The following is a 21,114-nucleotide window of genomic DNA, read 5'->3' as shown; positions in this document are numbered from 1 at the left end:
CCTGAAATGGAAGGTGGAGGAGTGCAAGGTCTCTAACATCCACCAGCTCCGTGATGTCGTCATGGAGGAGTGGAAGAGGGCTCCAGTGGCAACCTGTGAAGCTTTGGTGAACTCCATGCCCAAGAGGATTGAGGCAGTGCTGGAAAATAATGGTGGCCACACAAAATATTGACACTTTGGGCCCAATTTGGACAGTTTCACTTAGGGGTGTACTCACTTTTGTTGCCAGTGGTTTAGACATCAATGGCTGTGTGTTGAGTTATTTTGAGGGGACAGCAAATTTACACTGTTATACAAGCTGTATGGTCACTACTTTACATTGTAGCAAAGTGTCATTTCTTCAGGGTTGTCACATGAAAAGATATAATAAAATATTTACAAAACGTGAGGGGTGTACTCACTTCTGTAATATACTGTAGGTGGCTTTGCACAGACTTGATAGCTGTCTGTTGGCAAGCTGTCAGGTGAAAAGCAAAGTGGCAAAGGAATGCAAGTGGACGGCAAGTACATCAGCCCCTCCCCCTTGGTGTGATTGTCCAGTTTTTTAGTATTGCCCTGACTTTTGTAAGTGTCCTCCACCTTTTCCACATTTCCCCAGCCTCTGGGTGCTCCAGAAAGGGAAGATTATGCCACCTCCTTTGTGTAAGCACTTTATATTGCTAGTAGTCAAAAGAAAGGGTTCTTTCATTCAACCTACCTAGCAAATTAGGCCCTGATGCTGGGAACGACTGACAGCAAAAGGAGAAGGGGACGGCAGAGGATGAGGTGGCTGGATGGAGTCACTGGGGCAGTGGGGGAGGGTTTGGGTGGACTCTGAGCAATGGTGGAGGACAGGAGAGCCTGGAAGAATGTTGTCCATGGGGTTGTGGGCATGACTTTGCAACTAAACAACAACAAAGCAAATTAGAACAAATTTTTTGTGGTGGGGGAATGACAAGGAATTACACAGTCATGAAATTATCCGTTTGAGGGGGGCTCATTTGCCTAGCATCTCGCCACTTCCTGCAGTCCGCCTTGGGTTTATCATCCCAGGTTCCGATGACCTGTCAACCCATCATGAATTCAACAAGGCCTGGGTTGTTGGATGGTTTGTTGCCACAAATCAGCCTGCCCTGTGGGAAGAGGTGTCTATTTGAACTGCACAACAAGCCACCATGGCTGTTTACCCACAATTGGTTACTGGGTCATGCAAATCCAGTCTAGTTTACTAAAATGCAGCTACACTACATTGTGTACCTCCAACCTGGCACCTTCTGTGCCAGCTGGGAATTATGCCAACTTCAGTGCAACACATCTGGAGGGTTACAGCTTGGGGAAAGCTTTTGCCTTGGGTGTTGATTGCTGAAATGCAGAAATCATTTGGGATTGTGAAAACATATGTTGCTGTTAGTTCCTCTGCTACTTTCCTCATGTCTGTCAGTGCACTCTAAATAAGTTATTAATGTCTTTTGTTTAAAAAGTAAAGCCTAATGCAACTAGTATGCACTAAAACACCCAAATTATTTACTTAAGTAAATTTATTTCCTTACCAAGTGAGGCATTGAGAAGATAAATGGATCACAGAAGGTTTCTTAGCGTTCTAGCACTAACTGAGCACAGGAACTGTCTCTGTGTGTGACTTTGCTGTAGCCAAGCAGTTGTCATGAGCGGAGCTGGCTGGAGCCGGGGGTCAGACTAGATGGCCCAGGAGGCCTCTTCTGACTCGCTCTGTTTCTATGTTCTAAGTAAAACAATAAAATAAGTTACATGAAGTAACATTGCAGCAACTAAGCAAGGAAGGTTTGCCAACCTTGGCTTGAAAACAAATTTAAGTGATTCACAAGTCCTGTCTCAGGATTAGAGGAGAGTTTTATAGACTCCAGCTCAAACTAAAACCTGAGCCAAAGGCCAGTTCCTGGCTTCCCCTGCACCTGTCTCCACCACATTCCTTTACTCCCAAAAGCCACTTCCCCAAGACACCACCTTTCCCTTTGCTTTCCTTGCAGCCAGGAGTGGCAAAAGCTACAGCAGAAGGATATGGCGAAAGGCAGGAGATGTCCCTCTTCTCTATTGACTCATTTTGCTGACTGACTGAACCCTGGGGTTCTGGGGGCAATGGGAGAAGTACAGGAAGTCCCCTACATACAAACAAGTTCCATTCCAAGAGCATGCTCGTAAGTCCAATTTGTTCATAAGTCCAACAATACAGCATAGGTACCCAACTAGCACAATGGGCTATATAGTACTGGACTGTAATAGGTTTGTAACACCACTGAAGGACTTCTGTTGACATCCCTAGAGGGCTTTCAGAAGTTACACTTCCAGGTATGTGGCAGTGCAGAAGTGCACCCGTGTTGTTGTCTGATGGGTTCTTCTGCGTCTGATGTTACCATTAGGTTGGTGTGACCTGTGTTACACTTTGCTGGACTCATCTCTCTCAATTATTACAGTAAAGTACACAAAAGCACATTCGCATATTTGAAAGTTCGCAACTTGAAGGTTCATATGTAGGGGACTTCCTGTAATGCCCTCAAGGGATCTTGCCATTGCAGGAGCTCCCCCATCTCTTGAGGGAGATGATACTCAAAGTTTTAGTCCCAACATTTTGCCACCCACATCCCCAAGGAATTTTGTCCTTTCCAAACCTGTAGATGTACTTTTGCTTATGGATATTAAATGTATGTCTCTTTCAAAATCCAGAAGAGGAGACTTTGAGAAGCAAGAAGCAATTTTGCACAGAATACCGAAATCCGCTGGTAAAGCAGTGGTACGCCTGCCACAGAGGACACTATCACTAAAACATAAGTGGCTTGGCCCTCTTCAAAGAGGACAGGTGGGAATTTAAGAAAAAAAATACATTATTGCTTTTAAAAAGTTGTGTTTGTTAGTTGCTGTGAAATGTCACATTTTATTTTATAGGCCATTGAATATCAAAACTTGCGATTCCCAGCTGATTTGTCAACTTCTTATGCTGTAGCAACTGTTTTGATTCAGGAACCAGGCAAATTAAAGATTAAGCACTTAAGAGAAGGTAACAACTTTGAATATCAGATGTTGTGCAGTGTGTGATATGTATGGTTGGAATTTCTGGACATGTCTGTAATAGGTGAAAATGACAGCAGACTTGAGACTTAGAAGTTAAATAAATTTGTAAGTGCAAGCATTGCATATTGTTTACCTGTTTACTCCTGCATCCTCCTCTTGTATCTCTTGTGTTATTTTCTTGATTGTAACTCTCTTGGGGCATCTACCTGTTTTCTTCTTTGTATACATGGATGACATTATTTAATAATAATGTTGAGGGCAAGGCAGGATGGGGTAAGGAATTCAATTTCATTATCAAGGACAAGATATTGTATACATTTTGAAAAGGATAATATGAGGTTTCACAATGACATGCTCTTCAGTTCTGCTAAAAATTATGGTGTTGCTACTGCAGTTTTCCCACAGAAAAGTAATGGACTGTTACTAGCACAAGTGAGAAAGACATGGGTGGATTGACTCTATATTCTGATTCTCATAAAACATCATTACACTAGCAACTAATTATTAAAACATTAAATTTAAAAAAATTAAAGGAGTTCAAAAAAATTTATCTTTCCCCCTACCTCCTGAACTTCCCAGAAAGGCTGGCTAATGGCCCGAGGAAGAGTTTTGAGGTGTAGAGATTTGCTTCCACCATAAAGCACAGCTCTGTGCACTGACTGTAGCCTTCTGTATATTTTCGAATTCGATTCTTTGGTTTAGAGGTCACAGTGTCTCACTGCAATCTAAGTAGTATTGACTGATCCGTTCCATCTGGACTGAAGGATCCCACCCACCCCGCTTGCACTAGATCACCTTCTGCTTCCTCTAGCCTGGCAGTTCTGTGTGAGCCCGAAGGGCCGCCTCACACCACTTCTTCTTTCTGTTCATATGGATGCTGCTTGGCCACTCTCTGAGCCTTGGTCCCCTGGCCATCTCCATTGTGAGACTGCAGCAGGGTGGAAGGTACAGGAAGAAAAAAGAAGAGGCCCAAGGATGGATCCTCAGGCGTCTTGGTTGTGGGGAGAAGGATCAAGCTGCCATGAGCAGGTCTTGCCTACTCCTTTTTTCTCTCCAGTAGACCAAGTCTGCAGTCTCAAGGTTACCAAATGAAGATACTCAGAACACCCTTCACACTTACAACACCTCTGAAACAGTTGCATTGTATATAATTTCTGACATTCTATTTCACTACTTTGAACCTTAGGACTGGGGCCAAATCCAGCCTGTCTGGGCTCCCAAATGGATCTTCCAGGGTTCCCAGATTCTGTTGGCCTCACCCCCTTCCCCACAAAAAAGTGATCATTCAGTGGTTCCCCTGCTTTTGCAAAGATTTCCTCCCTTCTAAAAGGTGGAATACTTCTCCAAAGGCTCACTTGCTGACAGTAGGCGCTGTCAGCTAAAATAGGCTGGTATTTTGACTCCACCGCTTTTATATTCGGCTCTGCCTCTTTTGCCTTCAGCCCCAACAACACCTACAATGCCACTCTCGAGAGCTTTTGTGAAAAGGAGTTTAACCCTTGTTGAAAGAGACCCGACACCCCAGTCTGTAGGTTGATACTTGCTATCAATGCTAATTTTCAGGTGCTGAAATGTCTCTTCGGTATATTTTATCTGTTCTGTGCGTGCATGTGTGTGTGTGCGCACGCATGCCCGTATCCGTGTGTGTGTATGCAAGAACCCTGCAAACAGTAGACCTTGCTGTAACAGAAGTCTCATTCTCACAATGTCAGATGTTTCGTAATGAAAAGATATTTAAAGATGATCTGCCTTCTTTAAACCGATCTTTGTAACAATGTGACCCATGCATTTTCCACATGCTGAAATTGTCAAAATGCCAATGAATAATTCAGCCTTTATAACAGGCGGGTTGTGATAGAGGGGGGCCGTCCCCAAGCATCCTGTTCAATAGCTGTCGGTATTTGTGTCCTGCAGTCTTAGAAGGACAAGGTGATGGAGCAGTTAAAACAAGGCAGGTGAAGGAAGCCGTTTTTCTACTGAAAGTCAAGCAAGACATCCAGGAAGAACAAATCAACCAACTTAAATGGTGAGTGATACCTGCAGGTTAGCCAAGAGGAAATGAATGAACATAACTTCTTTGAACAAAGCAAATCACCTAGTGTATTAGTGAAATATGTTTTTGAAAAAAATGATTAAAGTCGTCATATTTGTGTCCCAGTTCATATCTGATTGTAGTTAGAACACAATAATTGTCGATTTTATGACTGCTACTGCCCTACCCCCTAAAGTTGTTTCAGATAGTACCCACTGTGACTCCTGGCTTCCAGTTGCTTATGCGCTGATTGAAAAGCAGTCATTTGACTCACTCAGTGTTTCAGGAGAAAGCAAACTTACGTTCTTAAGTATGGGTAGGGGCAGAATCCATGCATTAGCCTATGAGCACAGTCCAGCCAAAACGAAGCACTTTGAAATCGTGTGCATTTCACTGGGAGAAGGTTAAGTAAATGCTAAATTCGTCCGTTGAAATTAGTGGAAACTTCAAAATGGTCTTGCCTAATGTGAGTGATAGGCATATATAATATGGTAAGTGGCTCAAATAAACACAATATGTGTCCACTGCAGGCCTGACCATGATATACTAACTGGATTTGCAAGTCATGCTAAGTTACAGTGGGTTGTCATCATGGGTGATCACCACAGAGTGGCTTAGCATGACATCTGAACCCAGGGGTGTGTGAAAAATCCACTTCGGTGGTGGGAATCCATCAGATTCCTTCAGCTCAGCTCCCTGGACTCCAGCTTACTTTCTCATAGCCCTTGGTCCAATGTGGCACCAAGCATGCCAACCGTTCATGCGTGTGTCTGGCAGGAATTGAATTCATGCCAATACTGCACAAGTGGAATCCTTCTCCTGCACATGGGCTTTGTATTTGCTGCTCATGCTGCAGAGAAAGCTTGCCAGGTTGCACAAGAGGAGCTCCACTAGTGTTTCTGATCCGTCTTCAATTGCACCTAAGCTTGATTCACTTCCTAAGCAAGCATGAGAAAGAGGTCTGGGGAGCAGAACAGAGCTGGATTCTACAGGATCACTGCAACCCTATCCAAACCCAGAGCAGGTTTCCCATCATGGGTAGTTTTGCACAAACAAGCCGTTCTGGGAACCTTTGCCTTGGAATAGGGTCATTGTTCTCAGGGTAGCTTGTCATGATGATCAAACCCGGCCACATCTCGTCCCAAAGCAACTGCAGAGCTGCCTGGCAACAGCTGGGCAAAAAAACCATTTTGCTCTTCACAATTGCACCAATACCACCTCCTTCCTCCATTACCAGTGATGTCCACCCTGCACCAGTGCTGAAAATGTATTTTGGAAGGATCCTAACTTGATTAGTACATTTGCCTTTGTAGCTGCAACATTATACAAATGTATTTGTAATTTTTATTATGCAAATCCACCTGTCCACCATGTACAGTCTTTCTTTGTCAATTTGCTTTCCTTTTACTTGCCCCCTTTGGCAGGCTCCTAAAGCTGTAATACATAAGGAAATTAACAAAATGAGATTGCACATAGACAGGCTAAATTGTTCATCCTTGCCAAGAACAGTGGAAAAAATAGTACTTAAAAGGGATGAACACACTGGCACAATTCAGAAGCACCATGAAACATTTCTAAAAGTGAGTGAAGTGATTTCTTATGAAAGGCGCACCAAAGGAGTGGAGAACAATATCTCCCATTCGTCAATGTCATCCTCTTGCTATTCTGCCTTCAACTGACAGTTGCCAATGGCCTCCATCGATCGAATTCCAAGGATGGCTCCTGAATGGGGTGGTGCAGTTGGGGCAGGTGGGTATAAATACTGCTGGGTGGCCACCTCAGTTAATCCATCCAATCAGGGACAGGATATGAGTGGGGTTGCCACATAAGTGGCACTGGGATACATGCAGGGAGCATGCCGAGGGACCAAGGAGGAAAGCAGCCCAGCCACGGATTTCTCCGAGTTAATGTGGGCTGTTCTGTGAGCAGTTGATCCTCCTTATGGGCAAGTCTGCAGGCAGGTGGTCTTCGCAAGCCACAACACGTTTGTTTTGGATTGATAGTAACTATGCGATGTATTGCTCTTACGGAGAGACTTGCTTGAGCTGAACTTTTCAAGTGGAAATATTTTCTTGTTTCTGAATTCAAATGCAGGCAGGTTCATTTAGGCAAAGATCCCATTAGCCCAACTTTTCAAAAGCAGATTCTTGAAGACCGACAAAGAGAAGAAGAGCAGTACAAGGTTAGGATATATTTTGCTTTTAAAATGACTGTATGGGTTTGTATGCTGTGGGCAGTGAATAGAACCTACTTGGGTAAAAGGGCAGGCAAAACAGGAGGCAAAAAAGAGAGACGCACTGAAGGGGAAGGGACCTCCCTTCTGCTTCAAAGGCATGTCTTGAAACAAAACACACTCCATCCTTGCTGCCAAGAGCTTGAGCATCTGTATATTATCATGACTTTTGCACAAAATGTTCACATGGAATGTTGACGGGAAAATAGGAGAGATAAAGAAGATTAATGGAGGTGACCTCCTGTACAGCCTGCTTGGGCGTGTCTAGCCATTCCCTCCTTGTCAGGGAGCGTCTGACGGCATCGCTGCCATGGTGTTTCCTTTGGAATACTTTATTTTCTGCATCCCCATGGCACCTTCCCTGTCCCTTAGGCCTAAAGGTTTTGTTTAAGACTGAATGCTCTCTCGGATTCTGAACCTTTTGTATGCCTTTTTCTGACAAGGAGCTTCATCATCGTTGCAGCCCTCTCAATCTGAGACCGCCGTATCCCCATTTTGTGACAGACCTCATTTTGTTTTATCTATTTTAGTGTAAGGGGCTCTACCTTTGAAAAATTCCTGGTGAATAATAATAAGACTTTCAGGATACAAAAATATAAGAAATATTAATATTTCTACTTAGCATTAAATGTAGAACTTTGGTTAAGGTTCTGTTAATGTGCTGATTTGGATGTATATATATTTATGATGCAAATCCAGATTAAAAGAGGAGATCCCATTATGGAGAAGGAGTTTCATAGGAAGAATGTTCAGATCTCTGTCAAACGTGTCATCCGAGGTGTCAATGAGGTATGTCTTTGTGCTAGGGTCAAGAAGGTGGATAGGACTGCAGGGAAAAGAGGAGCTCTTTGTGTTCACATAGAGTCACAAAATGCCCACAACACTGGAATAGAGCAATCATGAGGGTATATATGAATATCATGGATTAAATAGAATTTCTTAACTGGTTGCCTGCTAGAATTATTTGATCTGTAATTGGTGAGGAAGAAATGGACCATAATCTCATGATACAGTTTTTATAACGGAATAAGGCTGCCCTCCTAAGGACACAATCCTATCAATGTTTAAACCAGAAGTAGTCCGGTGACTCCTAGCATTCCCCAGCCAGCTTGTAGGACCTTTTCCTATCTAAACATGAATAGTGCATTTATTTGGAAGCGCATTCTGCTGAAGTCACAGTCATACTGTTGGTGTAATTGCAGATACTATTAATCAGCGTAAATATGGTACTGCTTTTTCTTTTTTTGTTGCTAGTCGCAAAGTTGCATCCGACCCACCACGACCCCATGGACAGCAATCCTCCAGGCCTTCTTGTCCTCCACCATCCCCCAGAGTCCACTTAAGCTCACACTGACTGCTTCAGTGACTCCATCTAGCCACCTCATCCTCTGCCGTCCCCTTCTTTTGCCTTCAATTGTTCCCAGCAGTAACCTTCTCATTAGGTGGCCAGAGTATTTGAACTTCATCTTTAGACCTTCTAAAGAGCAGTCAGGGTTGATCTCCTCTAGGACTGACTGGTTTGATCGCCTTGCAGTCCGAGGGACTCGCAGGAGTCTCCTCCAGCACCACAATTCAAAGGCCTCAATAGAATGCTACAAATTCATTGTAAAAAAGGTTTTATTTGCAATTTCTAACTAAAACAGCTGAAACTTTTGTTCTGTGTGTGCCATGCAGTGCCCCAAATTCCAGCCCACGTTTGACCTCCTGCTTAACAACCCTTGGTGCCATAAGCATTGGACTCTGCGGCGGTTTCAGCAAGCTGCACGAAAGGTACTGAACCAAACCGCCACAGGTAATTTTACGCAGAGACACACGTACCAGCTACAGACATACTCATCTCTAAAAAAATTTTCTGGACTTGAAGATGTAATGGATAATATTTTATGAGAGATCAGAGTTTTTTTTTTTTTTTTACCCAGACGCCATTTCTTTTGTGGGTGTTCCTGCTTTCCTGTGCAGCTGCATACATGTGGGTGTACATACCCCCCCAAATTCCCCCGTCTGCTCCAAGAATCTTCCTGTCTGTGTTTGTTTAAAAAAAAAAAAGTATTTCCAGTTACGTCAAAGTAAATTTCATAAAATTCTGTGTGCTGCCAGGAAACTAAACTCAGGAGAATAAACGGCGTCCATCCTGTTAAACTGGAAAACAAATGAACATGCAGCTTGTCCCACAGGTGGCAATGAAGTGATTTATTAAATTAAAATTAGAAATCTTTATTAACTATTGGAAGAAAAAAACATACTGATATGTAACACTGATTTATTATGAACAACTGTATATTTAATTTGCTTTGATATTTGCCTATCTTTTCATTATTATGAATGAAAATCCTTGGTTCAAGAGACCAATAAAAACTGATGAAATATTTTCATTAAAAACTAAACTGAATTTAATTTAGATCATGTTCTTCCCTAATGCTGCAGCCCTATAACCACTCTCACCTGGAAGTGAGCCCTATTGAATTCAGTGGGATTTACTTCTAGCCTGATATTCATGGAATTCTGTTGTAAATGCACCTTATAGGGAGGGGAAAGTCATCTTTAACATGAAGAAAACTGTTTTTGTTTTGTATGCCCTAAATTCAATTGGAATAACCCAAGTTAACATACACTCAAAAAAGATGTATAAGTTCTAGAATGCATACCCATCAATTGTAGACTTGCCAAATATCTTTAGACCCAAGCCTTGGCCATAATGTTTGGCTAATATATCTTCACAGTACAGAAAAGAAGATACAAACATAAAATATCTCTAAATCAGCCTTAAAGTCCAGTAAATTATTAGGTCAGAATATTTCAGAATACATGATCTTCTGTATACTCCACATCAGTGTTGCACGCTCCACGTATACTTTATAGACTTTCCTCAGGTATACATCCAGCTATAACTAGACAACCATATTAAATTTATCATATATCAAATATAATGGTGGTCTAACCACTTACGCATAAACAAGTTAATAGGATTAAGTATACATAATTATGGAACAGCATCTTAAATCATTCTTCTAGGTCCTACTTCAGTGTCGACTAAAACGTGTGATAAATTGGCTGCATGAAGGATATAAAGTTGTTAAACTTAAAGAAGAGGAAGAGATGTTCATATCAGGTGAAGCCTCAAATCTACTCTGTTATGTTTAAACTGGGTTTTTATTTTAATTAGTAATTTTATGCAGTGAAAGATAATTACCACAACCCAGAAAAGACACCTTGATGCTTTTACTCCACAATGCTTTTTACATGAAAAGGCTTATTACTGACTATACTGGAGCCTAGAAAATCCCACCATGAGGACATGGCTTCAGTAATCTGGCCACACAAGGCTTTCGGTGTGTTGCACTTCCCTGTCCCCTACAGGCATTTCGAGTACTGTGATGATGCTAGATGGGGAAGTCGCACCATTCACTCAGTCCCATAACAATCAGTGGGTGTATCACTGAGTAATTCTGGAATAAGTGTGAGGGTCACTGTTGGTGGGCAGTTGATGGGGAGGGAATCTCCTGTCTTCTCCCAAGTTTGGCATCAAGATCAGGTGCTACAGATAGCAAGTGGTGGAAGGGCAAGATGCTCTACAGTTGGCCTCTAGTGGGAGACCTGTCAGCCCCCCTTTGCTGTGCTTTTCATCTTGGCCTTCATCCTCGTCTGTCTCCGTGCAACAGAATGCAGCAGCTTCAGAATGGGCAGCACAACAGCCATAGGCAATGAGGAAAAGAGAGTGCCTTTTGTCATGACTGCAAGTCGCGTCCTGCCTTTTGAATTCCCCACATACACTGCACCTCGGTGGGCTGATGAACTGGTAGGTACCACCAGGACACTCACTGTGACGAGTATGTCATTTAATGCAGTTTTCTGTCTTCCCTGGCATGGACAACTACCTCCTATGGGTGCTAAGCCAGTATTGGCAGGATTCTGCCATTCAGTTTATGAATATTGTCAGCAACAAACCAGGTTGAAGTAGATCCAGAAAATCCTTAGGCACCTTAAAGTAGAGCAGCCTTCTCCAACCTGACCCCCTCCAGATGTTTTGAACATCAGCTTCTATCAGGTCCATCAAGCAAGGCCAATGGTCGGGAAGGTGGGGAGTTGTAGTCTAAAACAACTGGAGGGCAACAGGTTGGGAAAGCCCGCGGCAGAGGGTCAAAAAGGACAGGTGGTGATCGACTGACCTTTTGTGTTGATTGTTATGAGCAAAAGTAGATATCCATTTACATGACTTTTCTTTTTCAGGCACCAGAAATTCTTGGCATAGTTCCTGTCAGGTCTGCAGGAATCAAGATCAAACAACCTCACCAGTTCTTTGAACTCAAGGTAAAATACTGTATCAGATTTTCCAGATAATTGTGGCGTGGTTAGGGTGTGAATATGGAATGCTTTCCTGTGTTGAGTGCTTCATTCACACAGTGTTGAGAAGGCACAAGAATGATGATAAACGAGATGCAAGTACTAGGAAGAGTAATAATGATTGTCATAAAGAGAACATAAGAGCCAGGCTAGATCACACTCGCATCCGCCTGGTTTAGCGTTCCAGTGGCCAACCAGCTTCTTAGAAATTCATTTCATTTGATCATTAGGAATTTCTACAGCATTATGCTTTTTCCCCCTTTTGCTACAAGGTTCCTCAGCATTATAGGCTTATGGGATATCAGCTGATCTGTGTACACCATGCAGCTACCAGTTACAAAGTTCCAAAGTACTCTCAAGTTCTGAGGACAGGCGCGGAGGTAACCAGCCAGTCCAACATCCTCTTTTTGGGGGGTTTGCTTCCCTTTTTTGTGGCATGATAAGTGTGACCAAAGCAGCCTTTCCAAATTACCTGTTGTTTCTGTCTTTTCCCAGGAAGAGCTGATCCCAGTCATCCCTGCTTCAGATGAAACGAAACAGCTTGCCTTGGAGGAACGAGAGGATGCACAGGACGTCTCCCTGTTAAACCTGAAAGCTCCTGAAGCTTTGCTTCACCCTCCAACTGAACATCCTCTTCAGATCTTTGTGAGTAAAAAAGGACAGATCGTGCGATGTGCCGCTTAAGAAAGGATGAAGAGCCTGGGTCTGTGTCATTAGGTTTCTCCCATGTTTCAAGGCCATGTTTTGTTTTCTTCCAGAATCCTAGTCCAGGATTGCATGTGTTCAAGTCACCACTACCCTATTCAGAAAGCAGCATCGAATATCACATTTGTCCTGTTCTAAAATATGCGCTTACCAGGAAATACCCACCCAAATCTAGCATACCAATTTCACAAAAGAAATTCCTCCATCACAGGGTAAGTGCTGCTGAAATTACCGGGGCGCTAACAGCTGAAAGCTCGTCTTTTCAAATCAATCAGAATTAGGCTAGCAGTGTTTCCTGATGAACCTGTGTTTGTGGTTGTTACAGGAGGTGATTCGTGGTGTAACTAACTGGAGAAAATTTCCCCCAGTCATCTATTCGACTTTGCCTAATGTACCGGCTCTGAATGGTGTAGCGGTACCATTCTGGTAAGAAAGAACCGTCATGTGTGTCAAAGTGCGAGTATAAATAGCACCTGACCCTTATTGGCAAAGTGGCACGCTTGGACCAGCCTTGGAAGATTTGGAAGTGTAGTAATAGCTGTCTGGAGATCTTTGCCCAGGCATTTTTGGTTGGTAACTTGCTGCTTCTCCTTCTGCTGGTGGGCATTAGTTACTTATTCGAAGCATTTTATTTTACCTGGCTGTTCAGTGGAAAGGACTCCCAGAGTGGCTTACAACTTTGTTGTGAACTGCCTAGAGAGCTTCAGTTTGAGGTGGTATAGAAAGGAAATCATAATAAGTGCCTTTAATAACAAGCAAGATAGTCCCTGCCTGTTGTTCAAGTGCACTGGTCTGAGCAGCTGAACAAGCTGTGTGGATAAATTTGGAAGGTGGTCATTTATTCTTGATGCATGTCATTCAGAATGAAGTGCGTGATTTAGGTATGTGCTTATGTGCAGTTTATATATGTAAGGATAATCCTACTTTAGTTCCCAGCTACATGAGGAAAGTGGAAGATGTCGTGGCTATTATCTGCTACGCATTGAGAGGGCAACGGGCGGCTGCTGGCGATGAATTCTGACACTGCACCCGATGGAGCAAAGTGCCTCCCCACCAGCAGGAGTTGCTCAGCCTTAAAAATCAACTGTGTATTATACAGTTTGCTTGTTAGGTACAGGTTGAGAGTTATTACAAATGGAAACTTTATATTTCTTTTTGGAACTTGGCAATATATATAGGACACATTGAAGCATTAGGTGTTTCTTAGTTTGCTTTTGAAAATAATTGGTATAAATATCAGAGTCAGAAAAACAATAGAACCAGTGCCAATATCATGAAGTTGTAAAGGGTGGCGGGAGGCCTTTCTAACACCAGGAGCACATTTTAAAAGCCTTTATTTGCTCCCCACCACAGAGTCTCTCTTTATTTTGCCAAGGATGCTGCCTTCTTTGTGTCCTCTTCCTTCTATCCTTTATTTGAAATTTCCTCCATCCTCCTCCGCTGACCAACCAACCAACCACTGCACTGCTCCTCTTTTCCTTGCACTCTTTCTCCCCTGCTGCTTCGCTCCTTTTCCTCTGCTTCTCCTTTTTGCCCTCCTCATGCCCACCGCTGCTGCAGCCACCACGATCCGCACCCCCTTTCTTCTTACTGCCCTGGTTGCTTCAGCCCAGCTCTGTGCTCAGTTCAGCCGTTGCACAGGAGGCAGTCAGCAGAAAGAGCATTGGGGCTGGCAGGCGCTCTTTGGGATCCTGGTGTGCAGCATTGCTTTTGCTTGTGTCACGCTGTTGACCCGATGTCGAGCGTGCTTTTCAGGTCTCTTCTTAATGCCTCGGTGTGCTTATGTTTCCACAGTACAGATCCCTATAATGTAGACATGATTCCAAAAATTACTCCTCCAATTCTCAGTGGCTTACCAGAGCAAGACAAGGAAAATGTAATTGATGAGTAAGTTTCTTCCCTGCTGTTTGTTCAAAAGAAAGTTACTGTGTTTTTGTGTTTTAAGCACTGAGACTTGATAGCAAAGTCTTGCTATGTGTTTGTGGATGTGCAAAGGATTTGAAACTTGTAAGATGGCTCTTGCATGTACAGTCTTTGCAATTCAGTAGGCTGGAAATAAAAAAAATAGTCATTTGTGTGTCCTCAACCAACCTGAAATATACAATTATTGTCAAATTTCAGAGTGATTGGAGGGGAGACAGCCGTTTTACTTTCACCAGAGATGATAAGGGCTGAATTTCCCCAGATCGATCTTTCAGCCGACAACAGTAAATCACCCAAGGAGGGAAGGTAGGTCTCTTTCCGTCAGAATGTTGGGCAGCCAGTCCAGACGCCTCTGCTCTGATTAAGCAAGCGATCCAAGGAATGCTCTGCCCCAACTCACAATCCAACCCCCTCCCCAACTCACTTGGTGCAGGAACCTCAGAACTGTGGCAAACCCAGGAGATGCCTCTCCAGCCCCTGCTTGAAGTCTATTTTACAGTTACATTTTTGGAATCTTCTGCCATCCCTGTATTATTTTTGGCAATTCCAATAAAAAAGATACAGGTGAAAGATAAAGATCCACCCTACAGTGGATTCAGATGTTAGGGTTTTATGGGATGGGCTATTAGCAGGGAAGGCAAGCTTTCAAGTTGCACAGAATTACTCTCCTTTCAAAAGCTTGCTGCTCTGTGTTCAGTCCAAATTTGGTTGGATTTCTACAGGGAGCTTTGTAATGTCAACCAACACTTGTTCAGCAATATGGTCCCTGATTAAACTGACGTGTTCTTAAGCCCAAGCTCTCAAAGCAGCAAAGGTGGTGCTGAGACTTGGCCTTTGAAGTGTATTCCTCTAACTAGTACTGTTCATCTGAGTTAGTGCATGAAGATGTAGCCTGCAATTCTTTGGCAAAGTAAAGACTGAAATAGACATACATTAAATGCATTAATGCATCTGATGTGTATCTATTTTTTGTTTTTTAAAAAGTCTGTTAAGGGTGTAAGGATTGTGGCCACAGGGAGGGGGGTGTTTAGCTCTTTTCTCCTCATGCTGTAGCCCTGCCCAAAGTCCATCTCCACCTTGCAAGCTGGTATTCAACCCCGAGGGGAAAACTGGCATCAGCGACCGTGGCTGTCTCCCTCCCAGGGGAAAAAGCAGCTGCTGTGAGGTGGAAGGCATGATTTCCCTCAGGACGCAGCATGTATCACATTTATATCTTGCACCTTTCCTTCCCAGCTGCTATTTTTAAAATCAACCAGACAAGTTTAACATACCTTCTAGTTCAGCCCCATTACAGTGGAATGGAATTTGCTTCTGTAGGATTAAACTGGTTGTTGTTGTTGTTGCTAGTCGCATCCGACCCATCGCGACCCCATGGACAACATTCCTCCAGGCCTTCCTGTCCTCCACTATCCCCCAGAGTCCACTTAAGCTCACAATTAAACTGTTAGTATCCTGTTAATATTTTCTCTTTTCAGTGAAATAAATGTAGAGGTTAAAGCTGCTTCCTGCATATCCCTGAATGCTTCTGCACCTGTTTCCAGGTAAGTGAATAATGTGAACTTTAAGGGCATTTGCTAGCAGAGCTAGTAGAAATTGCGATTCTTTCTATTGGTAGATGCCCCAAAACCATCACTCTGTAGGCTCAGGATAGGAAAGGAACAAAAACTTGTTCTAAACATGCTTGGATAGACAATTGATAGCCAACAGGGGGGCAGGATACGGACAGCATATTCAGCAAATATGACCGTGACCGCATAGGCCCTAGCTTGTGCTTTCAGAGTACAAGGAAATGGTAAGGGGTAGCTTCTGCAGTAGGTCACACAATTTTGTTTCTTTGAGAAAACACCATTCATAGATACCTAGAAATTTGATGGGCAAAATGTTCATAGTACCCTATAAATGTTCATAGTTGACTTTCACTACATATCGTGTGTGTACCAAAGTACTGGAAATGCACCATTCCGTACTTTAATTTCTAGATAATAGTTTCAGACGCACAGAGGAAATGGGCAATAATATAGGGTAGACTTCTTGGTATGTTGGACCTAGTATAGAACTTTGAAATAGGTCATTCCTCCTCCCATTTATTCTAATATGCTCCACCTAATCTGGTTACTCCTGGACAGCATTGTCTCCTGTTGGTGTAAAAGCTTCCTGATTCACTTTGTTTCAAATCCTGAATTTTTTGTCTGTCTTTTTGCAGAGATGTAAGAGACATTGTGGACTGGTGTTTCCAAACTCAGAACAACATATTTGGACAAAGGGTTGAAGAAGCTATGGAGAAACTGAGAGAAAAGGCAGTACAGAAACAGTTAATCCTAGACTAAATAAATGTGATCCCTTTGGAACATCACCTCACTTTTGCTTGAATGTTTTCATGAATCAGACAAGCTTCCTACATTTTATGGAGCATAGTTTCCTGTTCAGAAAGAAGAGATCTACTTCTGGGTCAGGCTACAAGTTCCCAGAATTTCCTTCATGGTCTCTTAACATTGCTAATTGTATATTGTATATGTTGGAAAGCAATGTGTTTGCATTACCCCTCAATACCCATGCATTTGATGTTTCAGAATATCGGTCATGGATCAGCAAACTTCTGGGGCTAACCTCACCCACTAGCATAGGAAAGGGCAGAGTGAAAAAAATTGAAGCAAGCAATAAATATGATTGGTTCTTTCAGGGAGAAATCCTCTGTGTGGCATTTTTAACTACCATTATTGATATGTATATAACTCTCCATACACCAGTTTAACCCCTAGCCCAACCACCTATGTACACAAATACATACATTATTTTTATAAGCCTGTATGTATGATGCTATATTTCTTGTCTGAGCACGGTTATTGCTTTCAATACAGTGTGAAGAAACTTGTATGCTCTGATTGTGCCCCTGGCTTTCTGGCATATTTTGGCATTGTGATAACTATAAACTAGGTCACTGTCCTTCAGACTGTACTGGAGACTATTTGGCTCTCTGAGCTGATGGAGTCCAAGCTTGAACCACTTCCCTTGCTGTCTTTGCCAGCTGCAGACACAGGCACAATAAACAGCCATACTGAGGCAGGGATTCCAAAATGGAGCCAGTTGATCACATGACTTTGGTGCAGTCACAGGCCAATTCAGAGACAGTCTGGTTATGTCTAGGAGCTGACTCTGTAGCAGCTGGTACAACTATGAAGTCTGATTTGAAACAAGAACAAAGCCTAAGGAAATGTCATATAAACAAAGGTCTGCAAATAAGTTTACTAGTATTAAATGGAACGAACAAATCTGTTTCATTTCCCCCTTCTTTTTAATGGAATTATTTTTCTAAGTAAATTTTCCCCCTTGTATCTTATGTCCTAGTTCAGATCTGTCCCATCTAACAAAGGGTTTTATTACTGAGCTTAATATGCATATATATTAAAATTCCAAATCATGTTTTCACTGACATCCACAATTGCCTATATGGTCTTTATTAAATTAAAAGTGTCTGTGAAAAATCAGAGAAACAGAAATGATTGTGGATACCCATGGAAAAGAACCATGTATATTTGATATCAATATTAGTCTTTATTTAGGCCCCAATACATTGCCAGCTTCTTAAATTATTTAGGTTTATGGGATTGAGCAGGAGACAGAAAAGACATCAACTCATATTATGAAAATAGATGTGAATTCAGAGACAAATAGTATTTAATTTCAAGAACAAAAGATACCAATTAACATACAAGAGAAAATGCAATCAAGTTGTACAATACAGTAATCAGATTTAGGTTTACACATGCATGGTATTAGTTTCCGCTACATTTGGTGGCCACGCTTGAATGTGAGATCAAATTCCATTGAAAATCATTCTAACATTCATGGTGGTGTGTCTGTGATTTCCTATTTGAATGTGCAAGTCATCACCCAATCTTGCATCACACATATGGGAGTGGGGGGGGGGTTGCTGTACCTGTGCGGTGCCTCCCTCGGGAAGACTTCTCTAGCTTAGCCTAGAACTTTCTGTGGAGCCCTGCCCCCTTCCCTCCCTGTATATAAGGGCAAGCGCCCACCATTTTGACAGTTGACTTTTGAGCACTGTTTGCCAGTGCATCGGGATCGCTAGCGTTCATTGACTCTTTTTGCCTACTGCAATATTTTGAACTTGTCCTACTCTGAAAGTCATCACCTGAACTTGCACTTATGTGAACCACCCTCCAGATCACAATACCAACTGGCATTAGGCAAGCCCGATAGTTGTGATCTTGAGATGTCTTCTCAAGATCTCTGTTTTTCCACAGGGTTTCTCTGAAATGTCACCCAGCCATCTGTGGTTTGTGACACACAGCAGAGAATGCAGTTCTACTACCAATTAGCATTGCTATTACTGTTCTGTTTGATGTTAATAACTATATGTAATGTATTAGCTTGCAAGCAGCATTGATTTCAACCTTTTCTGAAAGATAAGAGAGACAAAGTGATGGCAGGAGCAATCCAGTCCTATGGCCTCTAGACAGATAAAATGGAGGTCCTGTAAGCCACCTCGGGTTCCTTCCTTGCACCGTTTTGGTGTCATCATATGCACGTTTAAACCAAATGCTGGGAGTGGGACGACCTTTTTTTCAGTTTAAACATACAGTACATCACACCCTAAAGGAACTTTGGCCAACTTTCGGTCTGCTAACTGCATTACCCAAGAGTGATCACACCTGCTCTTGGCAAATTTATAAATTGCTGTCAAGTGCAGTGCATTATGTAGTTAATGAGAAATCAAGTTTGTGGCACCCTAAGACTAAACAGATGACGAAATTGGAGCTAATCTGCAAAAGCTTATTCCATGATAAGCGCTGGTCTTCAAGGTCATACTTTTCCCTGCTGTAGCGACAACCCACTTGGATTCTTATAATGTGTAGCACATGAGCTGCCTTGAAGCGTCAGCTACTGCAGGGAGCTTGGGAGCTTCAGCTACTGCAAAATTCCACAGCTGGGGACCTGATTGGGACGAACTGTGCAGAACACAACTGGCTTCTGATCTGCTCCTGTGCATGCTCTGATTGTTGACCTCTAAAATCCATGAAACCTCTACACTGTGTGACAAAAGGACAGCTTGTTCCTGTATGAACCGGCCACATGCTGATCTCTCTCTCCAAAGCCTTTGTGGGCCTCCCTGCAATCAGAGGAACAGTGGGCTTGTTCCATGCCAATACCAGATTTTTGTAATACCCCTTTTGGATGCTCTCCTGGTTGGTTATACTTTTGTGCATAAGGTGAAGACCATTTGTTGTTAAAAATGTGTGTGTGGCTTCCCACTGCCAAAAGCAGTCTCAAAGTGACTTAGATCCGTAAATCTATAATTACAGATATAATTTGTATAACAGGAAAAGATATTCTTACATTCTTTCTATAACCTAAAGAATAGCAAAGTCCACATAAATTGCAACAGCCCAATAACTCAAAAATAAAAACCATTAAAACAACCCAAAAGCAATGCAATGGAATACAACAGTGTTTATCCACAATACACAAATCTTCTACCCTCTCCCATCAAACAGGTTTGCATGAACCCCACAGAAGCAGCTACAGCAACTGGGCTCAAGTCAAAAAGACTGGGAAAATGAGGGCATCTTGGCTTGGTGCTGAAAGGATGGCAATATCACATTCCATAAACATGAGGCACAGAAAAGGTCCAGCCCTGAACTGCTGACCCCACCAAGCTTCTCCCAGAGCAGGGACACAGAAGGACCTCCTTGTCTGTCTGTCTGTCTGTCTATTTGGGTATTTTTACCCCGTCCAATACATTGTAGGTCTCTGAAACCAAATCCAGTTTCAGGGGCTGGGCAGGTTCATATGGGTGGGGATGGTCCTTGAGTTACTGGTGTTGGCTTTTTAACAAGTTGTAAAGCTACACAGCTCTGTTTCTTTAATTTGAGCTTTATTATACTGCAGTATTTGATCATTAACTCTTCATTGTTGTAGCTGTACATTGCTCTCTATGCAAAAGGCAGCTGGTCTCTTCCTGAACAGTTCTGTGGAAACCAGATAATTTGTCTTCTTTCAAAATCCATTCCATTTTGGACAACCAGGACATTCCACCAAATTATAAAATCATACATGTTTGCATGTTTCTAAACACTTCCATGTCCAACAAAGGATGAAGCATGTCTGTGGCTGTAGGTGAAGGAAGTCTAACATTTTAAAAATATGTTAGAACGTGTAGAGGGAATACCATGCAATGTGGATTATTTATTTACTTACATATATTTATAGGTCGCCTGTAATTGCTGAGGCCTTCCTAGGCAGCTTACAAAGTACAACATACCAACAGAATAAAAACACATTAAAAACCAAATAAACTATAATAAATTAAACATCTATAAGGAACAATTTAAAAAGTCCACAGCATATGGCTAAACTTTTAAAAAATCCTAAAAAGATACGTTTTTGCATTTGTGCTCTAGAATGTCTGCAAACATGAAAGAATACTAAGATTCATGTTAGAAGTCAGCAATCTACTGCTTATCAGTTTCAGTAGCCACAGAAATTGATAAGCAGTAGATTCAGATCAGACAAAAGGAAGCACTTCTCACAATGCATAGTTAACTTAAGGGATTTGCCGCAACAAGATGTGCCAATGGCTTAGGTGACTTTAAAAATAAATGAGACAATTTTGTGGATGATATCGCTATCTGTAGTTACTAGTCATGATGGTGATATGCAACCTCTCAGGTCTGGAAGGACTTGCTAAGAAACCAGCACTGGGAGAGACTGATGGTTTGTTGGACCTCCTGGACACAGCTAGTTGGCCAATGAGAGAACAGGATGCTGCACTTGATAGACCTTTGGACTGAGGCAGCAGGGCTCCTCCTCTTCTTAAAACAGTGGCAGTATTTTG

General features: G+C 42.4%; 1 protein-coding gene across 1 annotated transcript in view; it reads left to right on the top strand.

Moving 5' to 3' along the window:
• The window catches only part of CFAP221 (cilia and flagella associated protein 221), a 31,883-nt gene extending 15,298 nt beyond the window's left edge, over positions 1-16,585 (top strand). Inside the window, exons 8-24 of the mRNA XM_044438302.1 lie at positions 2,680-2,812; positions 2,899-3,010; positions 4,939-5,050; positions 7,151-7,238; positions 7,989-8,078; positions 8,964-9,059; positions 10,302-10,398; positions 10,949-11,085; positions 11,517-11,597; positions 11,903-12,010; positions 12,126-12,275; positions 12,389-12,547; positions 12,661-12,761; positions 14,130-14,222; positions 14,457-14,564; positions 15,734-15,799; positions 16,462-16,585. Of these exons, the coding sequence (XP_044294237.1) occupies positions 2,680-2,812; positions 2,899-3,010; positions 4,939-5,050; positions 7,151-7,238; positions 7,989-8,078; positions 8,964-9,059; positions 10,302-10,398; positions 10,949-11,085; positions 11,517-11,597; positions 11,903-12,010; positions 12,126-12,275; positions 12,389-12,547; positions 12,661-12,761; positions 14,130-14,222; positions 14,457-14,564; positions 15,734-15,799; positions 16,462-16,585 (1,855 nt within the window). The remainder of the gene's footprint in view (positions 1-2,679; positions 2,813-2,898; positions 3,011-4,938; positions 5,051-7,150; positions 7,239-7,988; positions 8,079-8,963; positions 9,060-10,301; positions 10,399-10,948; positions 11,086-11,516; positions 11,598-11,902; positions 12,011-12,125; positions 12,276-12,388; positions 12,548-12,660; positions 12,762-14,129; positions 14,223-14,456; positions 14,565-15,733; positions 15,800-16,461) is intronic.
• The last annotated feature ends 4,529 nt before the right edge of the window (positions 16,586-21,114 follow it).

Source organism: Varanus komodoensis, unplaced genomic scaffold (assembly GCF_004798865.1).
Source record: "Varanus komodoensis strain SLA01 unplaced genomic scaffold, ASM479886v1 scaffold32, whole genome shotgun sequence".
Lineage (NCBI taxonomy): Eukaryota > Metazoa > Chordata > Lepidosauria > Squamata > Varanidae > Varanus > Varanus komodoensis.
This window is presented reverse-complemented; position numbering and strand designations above follow the sequence as displayed.